Source organism: Mauremys reevesii, linkage group 4, assembly GCF_016161935.1.
Source record: "Mauremys reevesii isolate NIE-2019 linkage group 4, ASM1616193v1, whole genome shotgun sequence".
Lineage (NCBI taxonomy): Eukaryota > Metazoa > Chordata > Testudines > Geoemydidae > Mauremys > Mauremys reevesii.
Window position 1 is genome coordinate 81,976,650 of NC_052626.1, and position 20,982 is coordinate 81,997,631.

Genomic DNA, 20,982 nt, shown 5'->3' on the forward strand with positions numbered 1-20,982 from the left:
TAAAAAAAAAGGGTGCTTGAAGTCTCATTAGCCTGCCTTCCCTGGGTTGTACGAAGAGATGCAGCGTACTCACACTTCTACAAAAGAAGATATGATTTCTAAAGTCTGAGAGAGAACTCAGGATGCCCTATGTTTTTATAGCACCTCTGTGTTTGATGTTGTTAAGGAACAGATGTCTGAAATCTAATCTCCTTGTTAATGCAGTTCTTTGTTTTAGAATTTAATTAAATGTAGATTTTCAGCTTCTTGTGCAGGGAAATGCAGACAAGTACCAGATTATTTATTTAATTTGTTATAGCCGATCTCATTCATTTTGAGCTCAGGTTATATGCTTTCTTCTCTTCCTCTTTGTTTAGAAAAAGTTGGGTAAGGAATTGTGAACATGAAAATGAAAGATACCTAGTATTGTGGAATATTTTGCCTTGTGGCTGAGCAAAATTTTCTGCTTTCTATGCAAGTGTATATTATATTGCGTTTGTATTTAATTTTTGTGCACTCTTTGCAGGCTCTCCCAATATTACTTATATGGCTTTTTGTTACTTTAGAATGATCTTTATAAATCTTTCATAAGTTTTGTAACGTTATTTTGTTTGGCTTTACAGAAATGCATTAGATTTAATCCTGAAGCTTCAGTATGGGTAGCAAAACAACGAATTTTATGCACTTTGAATCAGAGTTTGAAAGATGTCCTGAATTATGGGCTGTTTCAGCCTGCCAGCAACGGGAGAGATGGGAAATTTTTGGACGAGGAACGACTCCTTAGGGAATATCCACAACCAGTGAATAAAGGTGTTCCCTCCTTAGAGGTATTTTAATACAACTGTAATAATTTTAAAGCTTTATTATCTGAAACATTTTTATTTATGGTATGATATGTATATATAGTAAGTCTTATTTGAGGTTTCTAAATGGATGTGAATTGCGTTAGGAAGTAGTGATCAAAGGGCTGATCTTGAAGCCTTGATCACACAAGTAATGCTGTTTGTTTCAGTGGGGGTATTTTATGTATAACTCACATAAAGGTTACCGGATCAGGCTCAATGACTTTCTGTGGTGGGATGTACCAGCCCTTTAATGCTAGAAACTTGTGGGGCCAGCACTACTCTGTTCCAGGATTTTCCTCAGGAAACATACCAGTAGAACAGGAGTCATGATCACGGATGGACAGAAAGACATTTCAGGGTAACACTTTATGATTTGGTGGAGAAATCTAAGGTGCTAAACTATGCTTTAAGGATCAAACTGCACTTCCAGTTGTAGGGCATGCTGGAACACTTCTTTCCCCTTAGCAATGATGGGCTGCTGGGAAATGTCATTCCTGGACAGCCAGGTGTAGTATTGCGCTAAAGCAAGACATGCTGGGAAAAGAGACTATATAAATCCTGTCACCCTCTGTCAGGGGTGGCTCCAGGCCCCAGCACGCCAAGCGCATGCTTGGGGCGGCATGCCGCGGGGGGCGCTCTGCTGGTCGCCAGGAGGGCAGCAGGCAGGGTGCCTTCGGCAGCATGCCTGCGGAGGGTCCGTTGGTCCCGCCTGCGGGAGGTCCACCGGAGCCACGGGACCGGCGAGCGGCAGAGCGCCCCCCGCGGCATGACGCCGTGCTTGGGGCGGCGAAATGTCTAGATCCACCCCTGCCCTCTGTCAAGTGAGAGAACTGGAAGGGCTGATGGTTTCTCCCAGATGAAAGAACAAGTAATCCATTGCCTGACCTACTTCGCTCATTATTGATACACTGGGATTTTTAGTTGAAAAAATGACTGTTGCACACCATATAGCAAGGGCCAGGTGAAATCCAGAATCCACATTAATTGGTCCATGTAGACCCTGCTGGTTCACGTTAAAAGTTCCCTAGTGCAATGTTTCCTATATGGTGGGTCCCAATCCACCAGAGGGTTACAGGAAGGTTCTAGTGAATCATGGGCCTAATGTGGAAGGGAGAACCTGGGGACGGGGGCTTGGAGTGGGATTGGAGAGGGAGGGCGCCCTACACTAACCCTGAAGTGACTGCACTTACCCAGCTGCAGGTACCCAGCTCCTTCCTGTGGTGCTGGCGTGGCTTCCAGGTGTGGATATTGCAACCTGGCATATGGGACAAACCTGAGAGCACCAGGTCACTACTCCCAGAGTGGGACCCACCATTTGGAAAACACTGCCCTAGGGAATCTTTAGTGGACACTAGCAGGCTCTACATGGACCAATTATGGCACTACACATAAGTGTGTTTTAGGAATCACCCTCACCAGTAGTGTGCATTACCCCACTGCTCAGACAAGCCCTTAGTATGAGTAATCTAAATTTTGAGTAAAATTAGGGAAACAGGAGATTAATGTATCTTGAAATGTTTTTGTATTAAGGCTATTCCCTAACTCACACAAATTACTCTCTGATTTTATATGTAATGCTTCCTACATTGAATCAGTAATTGCTCAATTTTCTCTGGAGGAAAGGCCAAAAAACTATAGTAGACAGGAAAAATGAGTGGAATTTGCAGGTCTGACATCAGTAGATTTACATTCCAAATAAAAGGAAGTTCTTCTTCACGCAGTGCACAGTCAACTTGTGGAACTCCTTACCTGAGGAGGTTGTGAAGGCTAGGACTATAACAGCATTTAAAAGAGAACTGGATAAATTCATGGTGCTTAAGTCCATAAATGGCTATTAGCCAGGATGGGTAAGGGATGGTGTCCCTAGCCTCTGTTTGTCAGAGGATGGAGATGGATGGCAGGAGAGAGATCACTTGATCATTGCCTGTTAGGTTCACTCCCTCTGGGGCACCTGGCATTGGCCACTGTCGGTAGACAGATACTGGGCTAGATGGACCTTTGGTCTGACCCGGTATGGCCGTTCTTATGTTCTTATTGGTGTAAAACTAATGGAAGTGAGAGCCCTACTTACTCTCCCAGCTGAATTCTGAGGGTCAGTCACTGATGTTTCTGCTATAACCCTGAACAAAGGAATAATCACTATATTTCAGTCTACTGTTTTCCCCAGTGCACTGGTTAAAGTACTATTTTAACTGTACAGGACTTGTCAGCAGAATTCCTCTACATGCAATAAATGGGGAAAGGGTCCTTTTTCTCTGCAGAATTCAAGTACATGGCATGTAAAGGATAAAAGTGTTCTGCCTGAAAAGCTGATATTCAGGCCCTATTCAAAAAATACATAGCACTCTTTGAATTCTACCTAGTAAACAAAGATCTATTTTTGTCTCTGTTCACAACATGTAATTACCAGTTCAGAGAAAATTGTAGCATGTTGAGAGCATGAACAGTAGTTACAGTAGAATCTTAATGAACACAGAGACAAAAATACCACAAAAAGCTAATATTTAAAAAAGGGAAGAGGGGGCTTTGAACTTCAGACATAATCAAGAAAGATTATGGGCCAGATAGTGAAGGGACCTTGTGTAGTGACACACAAGAAGCTTCCCCAACATTGCATAGTGATGCAAAAGCTAATTGTTCTAGGGCACACCCTGCCTGGGTCATGGGTCAACCCTCCTGCACTGGTGTACAGGGTGGGGCCAGCAGACCAGAGCAAACAGTCTACTTCATTCATTAGGATGGAGTAGATTATACATCACAATGAGCAAGGAGCACTGCAGCTTCACACTGCTCCTTTACAGGGAGGTGTCATCAATTCCACCATCTAACCTTGTGAGAAGAGAGGTGGGGGTGAAATCTGTGTTTAAAAATACATTTTTACATAAAAGCCAGTTAATCACAGAAGAGCCATTTAGCATTCTAATGAACTGTAAATTGTGGTTTGCTAGATGAGTGGTAAATATATATCATGGTGTAATGGTGACCCCATGAATTTTCAGCTTCTCTGTCTGCTCTAGCAATAGGCTAACTAGTCAGAATAAAATAAGAACTGGCCTCAGCTGAACCAAAGCCAGTCCTGTAACCTTTATGCATGCAAGTAATCCTTATTCACAGCAGATGTGCCATTAACATCCACAGAACTACTCCCATGAGTAAGGATTTTCAGGAATGGGTCCTATTTCTGAGATTCAGAAACATTCTGCTGTTTTGTTTTGTTTTTTTAAACGCATGTTTTAAATTTTCACATGCCTCTGCAATTCCTTTTTCTGTCTGTTCTGGAAGTGAAAGTGCTGAAATGTCTTTAGGGAAAGCTCTTCACCTGGTATTTTCAGTTCATTAGTGTAGATTCCAGGGGCCAAACTCATTGCTCATATAATTTCATTGACTTCTCGATGCTTATACCAGGTACAAATTTGGCTTATAAGGATTGTAGAATTTCAATAGTACTGTTCCAAGCATTCTAACATCTTGGGGTTTATTTATTTATTTATTTGTTTATTTAAACTGTCGTCCCAAGCCCTTTTTTTTTTTTAAAGTTTGCCCAAATCTACATTACTGTTAACAGATGTCACATTCTGATAATTTCAGATCTTTTTCACTATTAAATAAAATATGAAATTTTGACTTAATCTATTTGTTTCCCTATCAGTTTCGGTACAAGAAGAGAGTGTATAAGCAATTAAATCTTGATGAAAAACAGCTGGCCAAGCTTCATACGAAGGTATGTCCAATTTGCTGGTGATAATGGAGAGCATCCATTTTCTAAAAGTACTAACATCAGATGCACAATGACCCTCTGATTAGAATCATTTGATTTTAATGACAGTCTAAAAAATACATACAGAGTGCAGCCTGGATAGTTCTAGCATTGATCTTGCAGATCTCTGTTCATGCGAATAGTTCGACTGAAGTCAAGAAACTGCTTATATGAGTAAAGCCTGCTGGACTTGGAGTTTATATACAATACACCAGGGCTTCTCAGACTTCTGCATGTAGACCACATCTAAACAGAAGTTGTCTCGTGAATGTCTCCCCTCCCACAACTGACTGGACAACGTGAAGCATCCTTGCGACAACTAAGGCAATTGCTTAAGTGGAAAAGTAATATTTAGAAAAGTATGTATTTTAGCACCTGGAAAATTAGGGGGAGATCTGCTTCAGGTGACCAGCTGAGCAGTCTGCAGACCACCAGTAAGTGTCCATGGACAGTGTGTGGTCCAGTGACGACAATTTGAGAATTTTTCTTACAGTATATTTCATATGTTTGACTTTGCCATAAATTTACAAGTAATTTTATATGAACTTTATATAATCCAGCAAGTTTTCAATATATCACCAGTTTTATAAATACTGACATACATATCTTTAGAGGCCCTTACACGTTGGATTAATTATGATCTCCATCTTATCAGTCTGATTTCTTTATGAATAGGACTTCTAGTAATTTTTTTCCTGAATGTTGTAAGCAGCATATTCTTGTTTTTAATTTTGACCATTGCATTCCGTAGAATCTATGCTCTGATTGAGTACAATTTTAGGGCCAGATCCTCAACTAGTGTAAATTGGCACTGTTCTATTAAGGTCAATGGAGCTGGTGATTATACCAGCTAAAGATCTTAGTTGTAACTGGAATATTCTTCATATGATCTGAGGACTTTTCAGTCGTCACTCTTTGTTTCAGGCTAATTTGAGAAAATTTATGGATCATGTTCACCATCTCTCAGTGGAAAAAATCACAAAGATATTGGATCGGGGACTGGACCCTAACTACCATGACCTAGAGAGTGGAGGTAAGAGATTAATGAAATCAACAGCATAAAGTGGTACACATCCTGGTTTTACTGTATAAACAAAGCCAAATTCTACCCACCGAATCTATTGCCCTTTAAAGTCCCGGTCTTAGCAAAACACATAGTTCCAAAATGTGAAGGGGGTAAGTTAATAGTTTATGATATTCTTAGGGCAGTGTTTATATGTTTTATACTTAAAAGCTAACAAAATATTTTTGAAATATTAGTAAATACTTTTTTTGGTTAAAGTTGCATGTCTTTTTCCCACACATTATATTCTTTTTGTCTTTAGAAACTCCTCTAACTTTGGCAGCTCAGCATGATAATACCGTAGAAGTAATCAAAGCTCTGAAAAATGGAGGGGCACATTTAGATTTCAGAGCCAAAGATGGAATGACAGCTCTGCACAAAGCAGCTAGAGCCAAGAACCAAGTAACCCTCAAGGTAAATTCTTTCAGAGCCAAATTATACATTATTTTATACAGAACAATATATAAAGGAAAATGCTTTGGAGTTAATTATCATATTGTCCTTAATGGATCTTTTAATTTGTGCTTGCTTAAGTATTTATCTCTAGGCTTTTCACTTTCAGGATTTGCATTCAACAAAGGGCCCTTTCATTTTCAGAAGCTTATGTTTCAGAAGTGATGGTGAAACAGACTTTATGTTTACACTAGAGACCTTACAGTGAAACAGCTGTACCAATGCAGTAGGGCCGCTGTAAGATCTGTTGTGTAACTGCTCTATGTCGATGGGAGAGAGCTCTCCGGTCAATATAATTTAACCACCCTCAATGAGTGGTGGTAGCTTTGTTGGCAGGAGAAGCTCTCCTGCTGACATAGCGCTGTGCACACTACCGCTTATGCTGGTGAAACTTGTGTTGCTCAAGGGTGTGGTTTTTTCACCCCGAGTGATATACATTTTGCTGACCAAAGTGGTAGTTTAGACATGGCCTTAACCTTGTGCACTGATAAGTGGTGTAAGATCTCTCTGCAGGAAGTGGGAGTAGTGTTATTGCTGTTTATCTGTCTTTGAAAGTGAATGCCAATAGCATGGATTATACATTTTATCTTTTTAATACTGGCCCCTTTGTTTTTTCTTCCCGCTCTAACTGGTATTGTTGATTATTTTGACATTCTAGATTAAATCTTGTGTTTATGAAATTCCATTACTTCCTTCTGGACAGGATTTCAGATTACACAACATTTTTGGTAAGGCGCACTGCAACTGAAGAGTGGCCAAAAGCCACAACTTTATTAAAACACACAATTTTTCAACTCAATAACAGGATGGATAGTGGACAGTCTTTGCTACTCATTCTGTTGCTGGAGCGCCTGCAGATTCCCTGACTACCAAAGCTAGTACTTCACATAGTGCACCAACTGCCTGAATTACCATGGGCCTTTGGCACTGTGCCATAGCTCTTCTGAGGCTGTCTGTACTGCAGCCCATTCAGTCAGCTTGTATAAACAGTAAAAAAAATGCCTCCTACTAAACAATACTTTGGAAAGACTTTAAATATACACCAAGTCCTTCAGTTATTTGCTCAGACATATTCACCATTTATAATTACTTGTAGACCCTTTTAGAGCTTGGAGCATCTCCTAACTACAAGGACAGCTGTGGATTGACACCACTATACCACACCGCTGTAGTAGGAGGAGACCCTTATTGTTGTGAACTTTTACTTCATGAACATGCTACAGTCAGCTGCAAAGACGAAAATGGATGGCAAGAGATTCATCAGGTATGAATGATTACTCTTCATTAGATTTTATATTTACTGTGAGGTCAGGAAATATGCCTGCTCAACAGATTGCTTTCCCAGGATTTTGCGTATTGTGTGGGACTCTGTAAAATATTTTATTGGAAGATATTTAATTTATATATGCAGGGATTTCTTTTTCTTTTGTTTTGTTTAGCACCATGGATTTGCTGTTAGTGAAGTGAATATCCAGTCTGTTAGAGTTTTGCAGCAGTCAACCCTCACAGTTTCTATGGACATAGTTGCACAAATTACTGCTCCAGCTGGCTGGTATTGCACATTCCTCTAGCGGACTCTTGGAAGTCTGCATTGTAGCATTCTGTTACAAATGCCCCACTGCAAAAATATTGCTGGATCTTTCTCTTTAAGATGCCACTTTCCATTTTCTTGGTAATGCTGCTTGTTCCTTTATACCAGAAATATCTTGACCTTAGTCATTGGGGGTAATATAACGAATATGTGGACACAAGTCCTACCTGACTCTGGAATCCTTTAGTGTGCTGTACTGAAAGATGTTTCTCACTGGTTTGCCCTAACCAGTTCAGAATTTGAGGTTTGCTTCCTCTCTTCTAGATAAAAAGTTTCAAGTGACATTTCCCCTTTCTCCATAACTGGGTCTCCTGACTGCTCTGCTCAAGTAGTGTTCAATATTTGGTAGGCAAATACGTTTGCTGCCACCTGGTCCACATAAGAGAGTGATTTAGGGCCTTGTTTAGTCTCAGTATGCCCTAGGGTTCTGGTGATCTCTTGAGCTAGACAATAGTGTACCATGATTATTTTTCAGGTATAGCTTGTTCAGCTTTGCAACAACAACCAGGAGTCTTTCTTTGGGAAATGATAGGCATCCTGTGTCTGTATTCCAGAAGCCTATGTATCTCTTTCTTCATAGAACTCCATATAATTTGGTAAGATGCTTTTTGGTTGAGACTTGTTTTTTCTTAGGCCTCTTCTCCTATATGTTCTCCTAATAAGCCTGAATTTCCTCTAAGACCTTCAGATAAGGGATTTAGCAGCAGTGTGCTTAATGCACATGAAGTAAAGTGGTGGGTTATGGCATTCTAAGTGCAGTCACTGTATTAAGGGAAGGAGGTATGTAGCTTACAAGAAATCAGCATAAAACTGATAACATCCAGCATTGCTGGTGTTTCTCTAGGCCAGGGGCTCTCAAACTTCATTGCACCATCGCCCTCTTCTGACAACAAAAATTACTACATGACCCTAGGTAGGGGGACCGAAGACTGAGCCTTCCCAACCCCACCCTCGCCCCGGGTTTGGGGGCTGAAGCCCAAGCCCAAGGGCTTCAGCCCCTGGCGGAGGGGCCTGTAACCTGAGCCCTGCCACCCAGGGCTGAAGCCCTCAGTCTTGATCCCTGGCCCTGGGCCCCAGGAAGTCTAACATCAGCCTCGACGACCCCATTAAGATGGGGTCATGATCCACTTTGGTGTCCTGTCCCACAGTTTGAGAACCGCTGCTCTAAGCAAAAGGATTGGAAGGGTTGCTGCACACAGATTGTGGTATGGCATCAGATATTGGGTCATTTTGTAGTGCTAAAGTCGTGAGACAAGAAATGAAGGAAGCTCTGTGTGTGTGGGTGCATGAGTGTGTGCACGTGCAAAAACTATAGCAGAACTTTCTTTCCTCGGTAGGCTCTGGAACTTGGATGCAGTGCTGTAAATGGTGCATAGGCCTTTTGATGAACCTTTCCACAGGGCTGAATTTCACACTTGGTACCTGATTCTCTGAGTTCTTGAGCATATTTACCTCTCACTGACATTAATTGGATCTGATGGTGCTCATCACCTTGCCAGTTTGGACCCTTGGAAGGTTTAGCTGCAGAATTACAAGTGGCCTGGGGATAACGTTTTGGGGAGAATTAAAGTTAAAAAAAAAAAAAGGGCAGTAAGATTCCTACGCAAATGTATCAGAGATACTGTAGAAGCCTCTTCGGATATGCATCAGAAGCAGCTCAGTACCCTAGTATATTTGAAAATTCGAGCAGTTTCCCATGTTCAGTGTAATTATTTTCTCAGTCTGTCTTCTGTATGGATTAGTTTCTTGGTTACTGCTAAAATGTCATCGAGTCCAGTCCCCTGCCCTCATGGCAGGACCAAATACTGTCTAGACCATCCCTGATAGACATTTATCTAACCTACTCTTAAATTTCTCCAGAGATGGAGATTCCACAACCTCCCTAGGCAATTTATTCCAGTGTTTAACCACCCTGACAGTTAGGAATTTTTTCCTAATGTCCAATGTAAACCTCCCTTGCTGTAGTTTAAGCCCATTGCTTCTTGTTCTATCCTTAGAGGCTAAGATGAACAAGTTTTCTCCCTCCTCCTTACAACACCCTTTTAGATACCTGAAAACTGCTATCATGTCACCTCTCAGTCTTCTCTTTTTCCAAACTAAACAAACCCAATTCTTTCAGCCTTCCTTCATAGGTCATGTCTCTAGACCTTGAATCATTCTTGTTGCTCTTATCTGTACCTTCTCCAATTTCTCCATATCTTTCTTGAAATGAGATGCCCAGAACTGGACACAATATTCCAGTTGAGGCCTAACCAGCGCAGAGTAGAGTGGAAGAATGACGTCTCGTGTCTTGCTCACAACACACCTGTTAATGCATCCCAGAATCATGTTTGCATTTTTTGCAACAGCATAACACTGTTGACTCATATTTAGCTTGTGGTCCACTATAACTGCTAGATAGCTTACTTTTGGGCCCTTAATAGTGTCCTTTTGAAATACTGCCAACTCTTCTCAGTTGTTTTTCCCCTCAGTCTTGATTCCCATGGGACCTTACCTATCAGATCTCTGATCTTACCAAAATCTGCCTTCCTGAAATCCATTGTCTCTATTTTGCTGTACTCCCTTCTGCCCTTCCTTAGAATTGCAAACTCTATGATTTCATGATCACTTTCACCCAAGCTGCCTTCCACTTTCAAATTCTCAACGAGTTCCTCCCTATTTGTTAAAATCAAATCTAGAACAGCTTCTCCCCTAGTAGCTTTTTCTACCTTCTGAAATAAAAAGTTGTCTGCAATGCAGTCCAAGAACTTATTGGATAGTCTGTGCCCTGCTGTGTTATTTTTCCAACATATATCTGGATAGTCCCCCAGTTCCCCATCACCACCAAATCTTGGGCTTTGGATGATTTTGTTAGTTGTTTAAAAAAAGCCTCATCCACCTCTTCCACCTGGTTAGGTAGCCTGTAGTAGACTCCTAGCATGACGTCACCTTTGTTTTTACCCCTTTTAGCCTAACCCATAGGTATATTTACCTATGTGTGTTCATGGGCAAATATCCTGGGATGTCAAATCAGGTTTTCTGACCTAAGAAGGATGTTTACTTTTTCTTCATCATTGTTTTCTTAGTACACAATTCTTTTCCTAGTATGTAGTGAGTATGAGTTGCAGAGTTTGGACTCGTATTCAAGCTTTTTCAGTGTTCCAGGGTGTTCAGATCTTGGTTATTTGTTTGGGTCCATCTCTATTAGGAAGTAAATAAAAGGGGTTTATCCACCATTATAATTGGTTTGGTGGATTGGAGGGTGGATTGGAGGTAGGTAAGCATTTCTTTTGATTCCCTCAGAAGTCTAGGTGACAGTGATGGGGAGGAGCTTTTCTTTCAAGGAATGGTCTCACCTGCAATCTCTGGAAGTACAAAGAAGAATCCTCTCTGTATGAAAACCCAACTTAATAGATCTATAGTAATTATTTCTCTCACTGGAAAGGGGCTGTGTTTTCCAAAATCATCTTCTTGGTTTTAATCCTAGATAAATCAAGGAAATTTATGTCTGGATTATGGGTTAATTGAGCAATCCATCCTCCGTAAGGAACAATGTCAGTACCCCTCTCTGACATGTGAAAGATAGCAGTATAAAGCTATCCCATCTATTACCATTTTTGAGAGATGTGAAGTGACTTAGGATAGTAAAGAAGTCATTAATCACAGCTTGGTTTCTACACATTTACTAGAACAGTCATTTAGGCCCAGATTCACATTAGGTATTAAGTACCTAATTTAAGCACCTAAATCCCAGTTCCAGCAGACACTGCAATCCACAAAACTCCTGCTCAGCTGCCATTTAATTCTAAATTGACTTGGCGCATAAATGTTCACTGTAACAGTTCCCTAGGCACCTATGTTTCTGCCTCTCTGCATGGGCACTACTGCTTCCCTCTAGTCATTGGGGTACCAGCAGGATCCACAATCCTGGGAAGATGGGGGTGGGGGGGGAATGCCTATCTCACCTGCAGAGCCTGATCCAGTAGGCATGCACTGAGTGCACCCACTGGATTAGACCCCATCAAAAACTGAGTTGGTGTTGCCTCCCTTATATCTTTAAGTGGTTAGAGCACTCATCTGTAATGTGGGAAACCTAGGGGGAGAAAGGATTTGCACTGGGGTCTCCTACCTCTCAGGTGAGTGCCCTAACCACTGGACTATGGGATATTCTGATGTGGGGCTGCCATAGTCTCTCCTGTTGAAGCTGTTCCACTTCGGCTCACAATGACTGTTTTAGTATTTATCCAGAGGGAGAGAGGTCCAGTCCTCTTGCTCCAATGACTGACTATTTATGGAAAGTGGAACAGCTTCAACAGGAGAACTTGAGTCAGACGTACATCAGAATATCTGGCAGCCCAGTGATTAGATCACTACTGGGGGTGGGAGACCCCTATTCAAATATTTTCTCCCCATCAGGCGGGGGGGGGGAAGAGGAGGGGAAACTGGACCTGGGTCTCCCACATCCTGGCTGGCTGCTCTAACCACTGGTCTAAAAGTTATGAGAGGTGGTATTTCCTCCTTCTCTTTCATGTGGAATTAAGAAGGTTCCTAACTCATCTTGCAAGAAACAGCATAGACACCTCCCGGAGAGGGGTTCCCAGCTATGGATCACAAGCAGAGATAGGTGTCCCCCGAAGCCCAGACTTAAGTGCTTAAGGGCGGGGTTTAGCATATGTCTCACATCAGCATCTTCCATTGGCTAGTTAAGGCTGCTCCCTGCTTAGCATGCTGGCTTTTGTGGATCACATTCTTAGGTGCCTATCACTCCCCATTTATTGTATAGGGAACCTAGGCTCCTAGTTCAGGCTTTGTGGCTCCCATTTTAGTTCCAGTGATTTCTTAGGTGCCTAAAAATTAGGCGTCACAATGCTGAACATTGTAACCCCCGATACTTTTGTGGATCTGGGCCCTAGTGATTAACCCCCTTTGAGGTAGTGTCACAGGCTGGGTGGCCTTTTAAGGGGAAACAGGCTAAGCTCTGATTGTGATATAGCAACTATCCATCATTTGATCCTGATCTGGCAGCTTAATTATCCTTAGAAACCCCAGCTATAAAAGGGTCAGGGAAGACTACAGAGAGAGGAGAGAACTCAGCAGAAAGGAGATCTATGAGACAGGAGGTAGAGTTCCCTCTCTCTCTGGGAAGCGCCTGCAGAAGGCAAATTGAAGAGGACCCTAGGGATGGAGTTCATCTCTGTTTTGGCTCCTGGAAAGGGGGAAAGGCCCAGGGAGGCAGCACTGTGGGTCGGTGTTCCAGGGGAGGAACAAGGAGCTGGGAGAACCTAAGGAGACGCCTGAGAGGTCTGGGAACCAGAGGAGAGGCTGTATTAACCACAGGCTACTGGGAAACAGCACAAGGGGTTTGGAGGTAGCAAGTAGCCCAGGGAAACAGCAGCACATCTAAAAGAACAGACCTGGCTGCTTAACATGGGGACTCTGGGCCAGCAACCAGACCAGAGAGTGAGGCTGGGTTTCCCCTACCAGCCCTAAGGAAGGGCATAACCCTCTTCCCAGCACAAGGACTGTTGAGCTGAGGTGAGGAGGGGCTGAGGACTGACACCAGAGGACCGGGCTGAGGAGTAGCCTTAGAGGGGTGAAAGGATCTCTTCATTTAGACTTTTAGTTGGACTTTTATTACCTCTGAAGAGGTCTGGATTAGACACGATTTAGCTGGAAGGATAAATTATGGACAGAATAGGCAAATTGCAGCACCAAACAGCAGATCAACAGAGAGTGCTAGAGGCAAAGACTCCTGCACACCATTACGTGATATCAGGGGGAGCCACAGCAGTCCGTGGAAACACTTAAAGGTAGAGAAGCATTATTAGCCACATTTTCCTGATTAGCAGACAGACACAGAGGGCTAAAATCAGCTCTAGCATGAACAGTCATATTTCCTGTTTGCATAAATGGGAGCTGTCCCCTTATTTCAGGGCTGATTTTAGCCCAGAGATGGAGTGATTTGCCCAAGGTCATGTAGTGAGTCAATAGAAAAATTGGGATTAGAAACCTGAGATTCCAACATTTTAGTCCTTTGCATGCCTCCACTCACTAGCTGGTTGACTATTGGAGAGGCAGGCATCTGAATTCTGGAACTCAGTATTTGTCTATCCTAATCTAGACTGTACTTGTGAACACAAATATACGTTATCATTTTGCAGTGATAGATTTGGGCATCCTATATGGCTGTTCCATTTGCTCCTTGGTGAATAATATCTTTTAGAATAAATCTTTCTATTTTCATTTAATCTGGGTTTTTTCCTTCTACTTGGGCAAATAATTCATAATGAGTAAACTATTTAACAAATATTGTTTCCCCCCCCCCCTTTCTGCTTGTGAATGGTCTGTGACCAGAGACAAGAATAATGGTCCACTAGTTAGGGCACTAGCCTGGGACTTGGAAAACCTGGCTTCACTCCCTGCTCTGCCATAGGATAACTGAGTGATGTGGGACAGGTTAATTAGCCTCAGTTCCCCATCTGAAAAATGGGGATAATAGCACTTCCCTGACTTGCAGGGGTGTTGTGAGGATCAATACATTAAAGATTCTGAGACATTCATGTACTATGGTAATGGGAGCCAGATAAATCGCTAAGATTGATAGACAGAAATACTGTGATTTTTTTCCCCTCAGATTTATTCATTAATGAAAATTATTCACCAGATAACTTCTGTGAATAATTCATGGTCTCATTCAATGAACAATTAATTCCACCTAATCGGTATTTGAAATTTGAGCAGTGCATCTGGCCAAATAATTCACAGGTTTTCTCTCTTTGGATAAAAATCAGACCCTCTGTATGCAGCACCTCTGCATTTATTGTTGAATCTCAGTCATCTTTTTATGAGTTATGTTTTGCAATTATTTTGACTGTTCTGTATATAATACATATTTCTGACGTACACTCTTGTAGCTCTTGTGCTCACAGATCGGAGGAAGATATTTAGAAGGAAACAATGTTGTGAAAAATCATTGACTTAAAATACTTTGGCTGATCTAATTCTCCAACATATCTTCACTCTTTAAAAGCAGTGTTCAGAAATCAGATCATCTTCAGTGCCATCTAGTGTCACCTTTCCAAAAAAGCTTGATTTTCTACTCTAATGCTCATAAACAGAAAATAAATGCTTTTCAGCCAAATATGCAGCATATTAATTTACAGTCTCAAGGTTTTTAATCATAGTTTTGCAGGTGAATGAATATTTTGTCTTTGTTCTGTTGTATACAGTTCCCACTGCATTAATAGGAGTAACAAGCCCATGTTGGTACGTAAATAGTTCCAAATTATGTATCTTATTGTATCTTAGCCTGTTAATCCGCCAAATTCTTAAGCACATGTTTAACTTTATGCACACAAGGACTCCTATTGATTTCCACTTCAATGTGCAAACTTGAGCACATGTTTACATTTTTTAAAACATCTGGTCCTTATGCCCCAATTGGGCCTCTATTGAAGCTAGTGGGAGTTTTTTCCATTGACTTCAATAGGAGGTGGATCAGACCCTTAACTTGCTCAGTTTCATATCTACTATATCAAAGATTATTTTCATTTCAAACCTTACTTCCATTTTAAAGTGTTTTTTCTGGAGCCAACCCAGGCACCTAGTGTCAGCTGTTGTGCACAGCATCCAAGTGTGGGTCCTGAACCCTTCCTGTGGTAAACGTAGGAACACTGCAGAGACAGCACTCTCAGCTCTTGGAGAAAGAAATGTGTCACTTGGTAATGACTGGCTTCATCAGATATAGAAGCACTCTCTTGGGAGGGCCATAACTGTACCAAATGCTGCTGTACTGAAAGGAGGATTATTACAGGTGGACCTTAGGAGGGAGAAATAAAGGAGGGGAATGATGGAGGTGGTGTCTCTTGGTGTTCCTACTGGGACTCTAGAATCATACGGAATAACTGAGAATTAGGCCATAAGGATGTAGCATATTCTTGTATGAAGAAATGTCTAATTGGGATATTTACCTGATACAGTAAGACTGTATAGTAATCAAAATGTTAAATGTATGTCTTTATAGGCTTGCCGATATGGACATGTCCAGCATTTAGAACACTTACTTTTTTATGGAGCAGATATGGGAGCACAGAATGCCTCAGGAAATACAGCATTGCATATTTGTGCCCTTTATAACCAGGTTAGTTGTTATTCTTCTATAGTTTTGTATTTCTGTGTCTTTTTTGGGAGTTTTTAAAAAATAATCTTTCATGAAATGTATGAAGTAGAGTAGAATTGGAACTGAAATTTTCTTCTTGTGGAAAACCTTGGATTTATGAAAAAATTTTCATTCCAATTTGGAATAAATGAAAAATCAGAAATGTGAAGTTTTCCGTGGGAAATAAATTTTAGAAAAAATTGAGACTAACAAGGCAGCCAGGGAGGTACAGAGAGTCTATTTATCGGAAACTTAATTTAGAATTAAATAAGAAATATTGAAGAAAAATTGTCTCCATTGACTATGCAAAGTGGGCCTAATTCTCCACTGCCTTGTATCTTATGTAGTCATTTACAACTGTGTAAAGTGGATAAAAAAATAACTATTCTTATTTGATAGCATTTTGCATTAATTTTGCATGTGTGTGAATCAACTCATATAGGTAAGATCCAAGTCTGGATCTTTATTTGCTAATACTTGATGGGAAATGCATACACCCAAGTTGGAGATCAGCATTAACTATCAAAAACTATTACAGAAAATTTGAATTCCTCTTTGAGAATGGATTTTGCCCTACTGGGCTATATTCTGACTTTTCCAGCACTTTTGTGTCAGGGCCAGATTCTGCAAACAGGGCCAGCTCCAGGGGTTTTGCCGCCCCAAGCAGCCAAAAAAAAAAAAAAAAAAAAAGCTGCGATCACGATCTGCGGCAATTCAGCGGGAGGTCCTTCGCTCCGAGTGGGAGTGAGGGACTCTCCGCCGAATTGCTGCCAAATAGCTGAAGGTACCGCCCCGCTCCGGAGTTGCCACCCCAAGCACCTGCTTGATAAGCTGGTGCCTGGAGCCGGCCCTGTCCGCAAACATACTACCATAAGGTCTTGTAGGATCTATCCCTAAATCCAGAGTAAACCCATCAAAGTCAATGAAATTACTCTAATCTATGATGAAATAAATCAGATCAGAATGTGTCCCAGGGATATATCTGGAATATTGGTGGTTTTTCTGGGTAGGTTTAACTATTACTGGGTAGGTTACTTTTCTCCAGTAATAAGGCCCCAGTTCCGCAAGGCATTCACACAAGTGCCTAAATTTAAGCATCTGCGTAGTCTCACTGACTTTCATGGCACTGCACCCACTGACCATAAGAAGACTATTCAGATGCTTGAATTTAAGCATTTAAATGAAATATTTAAAAAAAAACAAATTAAATTGACTGTCAGCCAGGTCAACATGAGAAACTTAAAATATTGGCTTCTGCAGTTAACTCAGTCGTCTTCACCTTCATTTTCCTGTTTGTTCATAATCTGGAAAAGAAAAAACCAGCTTTCCTGCTTTTTCAGGTCCCAAATGATTTCTCAATTTGGAATGAATTAGTTCAAAGGAAGAAAATATTCTTTCTACACCAGCAGAAGAAGCTACTGCTATTAAAAGTGAAATTATCACTTCAACAGTCTCTGAATCCAAGTGCTTAGGTGACTTCTACCAGTTCACTGGTGTGACTTTCTTTAAAACATCATCAGCAAACATATTTCTTGAATGGTTTGCTTTAGCTCTGAAGTTTATTATAGTTGGCATTATGGAGGGATGATTGCTGGATGTCCATGTCATAGCCAACTCCTCTTCTTCAGCAGTTAAGGTTTGACCCTGGTACCAAGTACTGAAAATACTTGCAAGAAAATGAGCTGGAGATAGTGTTTGTCCCATTTGTTTTTTTAATGCTTGTAATTTAACTCTGGCCTTGCATATTTCTCTTTTTAAGATCTCACTCAGTTCCTTCTAAATTTCAACAGCATCAGCAATAAAACAGCTATTTCCCTGCATTTCGTTCAAGGCTGAAGAAATAGGCTTCAGGGTACTTAGCCTGTGTTCAGCATTTCTCTTAAACCCAATGTTGAGAACGTTGGCTGTAACTGCCATTTATTTTTTCACGATTTTGTTCATAAACTGTCGTCAGATTAGGCCAGTTCTTGATATAGCCATTGCACGTCTTGCGGGAGAGTTAGCTTGGTTCCTCCCACTTTTTTCAGAGCAGCTGCTGTAAAGTGGTTGTTACAGAAGTATTTTGGAATTTCAACAACATTAGCCTTTATTTATGGAACACTGAAGTCTTTGGCTAGGAGGTGCATCAAATGAGCACTGCAACTGTATATTATTAGCTTGGGACTCTTCACTCTCTTCTAAATTTCTTCTCATCTTGGATACATTTGTAGCATTTTCTGTGACCAAGCTGCGTACTAGACATTTCAATTTTTTTTCGGTTTGTTATAGCTTTTACTGCTACTTCTTGTAAATATTCTGCTGTGTGTGCATTTCCTGATGTATCAATTGTTTCTGTAAGGAAGACATTCCCTTCTTCTGTTGTCACACAGGCACATACAACAAGATCATTGTGGACATTGCTCCACCCCTCAAGACTCAGGTTAACAATTTTACCCTCTAGACCTTTTGCACACCGCTCAATTTCTCTTTCATACACTTTGTCCAGCAATTTGCCTGCAACATTTGCTCTGTTGGATGGACTGTATCCTGGTCATAATGAGTGAACCATGTTAATGAAGTGTGGGTTCTCAATCATACGGAAAGGAGAGTTTGTTGCATAAACAAACCGGGCAATTTTTTCATCAATTACCTCTTTTTGTAATCTGCTGGTTCTTATCACAAACTTATCTATGGTTGTTTCTGGATGATAGAGATTTTTTTTTTCTTTTTGCTATAGGTGATATACTGTAGCTATGTGACATACATGATGTGACTGAAACAGTATCTTTGGCAGATAACTCTGAAGCTATAGAGAAAGATGGTGATCTTGAAGGTGAATAGTCTTCAGAATCCTGTATGTTGAGGATGGATTCTCCTAAGCAAAATAAGTCAATGCAGTTACTTAATTATTATTATTACCATATTACTCATTGCATTCACTGATACTCAGTACTACTTTATAGGTGAAATTGTAAAAGGAAGGAAGATCTGCTTATTTCATCTATTTATTTTTTATCATAACTGCATCTAAAATGATAGTACCATAGAGTAACAACTATATTTTTTGCTCAAAGATGAGAATTCAAGAATACTACAGAAGGAAGACAGGCAGTCCTTAAGAAAGAAGTATGAAATAAAAAAGTTTACCATCCTGAAGATCCTGCATGTTCAGACATGTTCCTTTCATCATCTTCAACGCAGCTTCTTCCTGAGAAGGACCTGAGAAGGAACACTTCTCATGATGTTGTTTCATTCAGGGCAACCAGGCCTTGCAGTTCTTTGTTGCACTGTTTACATTTTGCACGCATGCCTGTCTTACCCACAGGTAGAGGAACTTCATTACAATATTCTCAAACTGGGTCTCTTTTATGGCCTGCTGCCATTAGAGGTTTTCCCTTCTAGTGAGAGAATGGTATGGTAGATCTCAAGTCAATGAAGACTACACTCAGAAAGACCTCAAGACTTCTGGAATATGTTGCTCAAACAGTTTCACTTTTGTTTCTACTGCCTGTCCCTCCCTTCTCACATTTATCTCCAGACTTCTTCTCCTTATCTGTTCCACCCCCAACAATCTTCTATTCATTGAACTTTTTGAAACTTTGCACTTTTAGAGAGAGGTAAGGGATTGATTCTGTGAACACAAATTTGCAGAGGGACAGTAGAGTTAAGGTCTGTTATTTCTCACCTCTATATATTATTTATTTAAAAACATTTTTGCTGTTAACAAGCATGTTATCTCCGGAGACACAAATCCACAGTTTGAGAACTGCAAAACTAAGCATATCTGATAGTATCTTCTAGACTGAGCACTGAGTCCCATTGGGTAGATAGAAAGATTAACTTAAATTATCTATACAGAAGCCCATGGAGCCCCATAAGATTGGGTCTCTAATCCATGAACTACTGGAGCTCATTTACAAAACTTCTCTTAAACATTATATTAATATATTGTCTCATACTATACAATTAAAATTTATAATTCCTATTCCATGATGAGATATCTTTGAGCTATAATGTATCTTAATTAAAACTATCTTTAGATTGGATTTTTTTTTATAATTTTTTTTGAGGAAAAAACCTATAAAAATCCAATTTAAATAAAAAAATCTGATTTTTTTTATTTAAAAAAATTGATTTTTATCCACCCTGGGGCCAGCTTTGCCCTCACTTACATCTGGTAAAAAGATTGCATGAGTTGTAGATGGTAGAAATTTGACCCTGAGCAGATAAACTAAATAAAAGGCTGCAAGGAACACAGAGATGAAGCTCTTAAAATATAGCTCTCTGTATCGGCAGTTGTTTTGAACAAATCATCTTTTAATAACTATGGGGCAGACTGCAGTGAGTGGCTATGTATGGGAGTAAAGGGGGTTAAGATGCCATCCAACACTCTGAGTTGGCTGTGCAGGACCTACTCTGGTCTTGAATCCAGACATTAGGCAGAGAGCAGAGGATGAGTGTCTGATTCTCTTGCCTTGCATGAAAGTGCATAGGGAGAAGTGGGGAGTTGGCATCTTAACCCCCTTTACTCCCATACATAGCCACTCACTGCACCAACAAACAGAGCTATCTGGATGTGGGGACAAGTTTGGTGCTTTTGGTAATGATGTACCCTATTTTGCCAAGATCTCAAGAGGGGTTGGAAGTCAGAGGGATGTCCAAGCTGAAGTTCTTGGAAGAGACCTCCTGAAGTCTCTTCTAACCCCAATTTTCTATGATTCTTTCCACAGCTACTACGGGAGCATCACACTTTCCCAGGAATGAGAGTAAACTCTCAATCTAATCCTCTATTAGGAATGAAGTTTGGCTGCATTATGTTTGAGTAGCAGTCATAGCAATGAGCTGCTACTTGTAGATGTGCTTCCCTCCTTTCAGCCTATTGTTTTGCATATTTGGATATGCAAATTCAAAGGCAAAACCTTCTTGCTTTATTTAAATAAGTAACTTTGAGAGGTCAATGGGACTACTCCTAAGTATAAGGCAAACAGGGCTTTGTGCTTTTATTTTCATATTGGGTCATTTTATAACATTCCAACACTGTATGTATTAAAACCATGTTAGGGCACTGTGCATGGAATGCTACATTGCATTAGAAAAACACAAGTAATGAGACATGATTATATCTAGTAAAACATCTGTTAAAGCATCTGTTTCTTAATTAATTACCATCTTGATTGA

The 20,982-nt window shown here is 40.6% G+C and overlaps 1 protein-coding gene across 5 annotated transcripts in view; it reads left to right on the forward strand.

Moving 5' to 3' along the window:
- The window catches only part of SHANK2 (SH3 and multiple ankyrin repeat domains 2), a 675,150-nt gene that overhangs the window by 132,222 nt on the left and 521,946 nt on the right, over positions 1-20,982 (forward strand). For all 5 annotated transcript variants that reach the window (XM_039536948.1, XM_039536949.1, XM_039536950.1 and 2 more), the window contains 6 exons: positions 603-806; positions 4,474-4,545; positions 5,506-5,614; positions 5,907-6,058; positions 7,194-7,361; positions 15,691-15,807. In XM_039536948.1, coding sequence (XP_039392882.1) covers positions 603-806; positions 4,474-4,545; positions 5,506-5,614; positions 5,907-6,058; positions 7,194-7,361; positions 15,691-15,807 — 822 coding nt within the window. The remainder of the gene's footprint in view (positions 1-602; positions 807-4,473; positions 4,546-5,505; positions 5,615-5,906; positions 6,059-7,193; positions 7,362-15,690; positions 15,808-20,982) is intronic.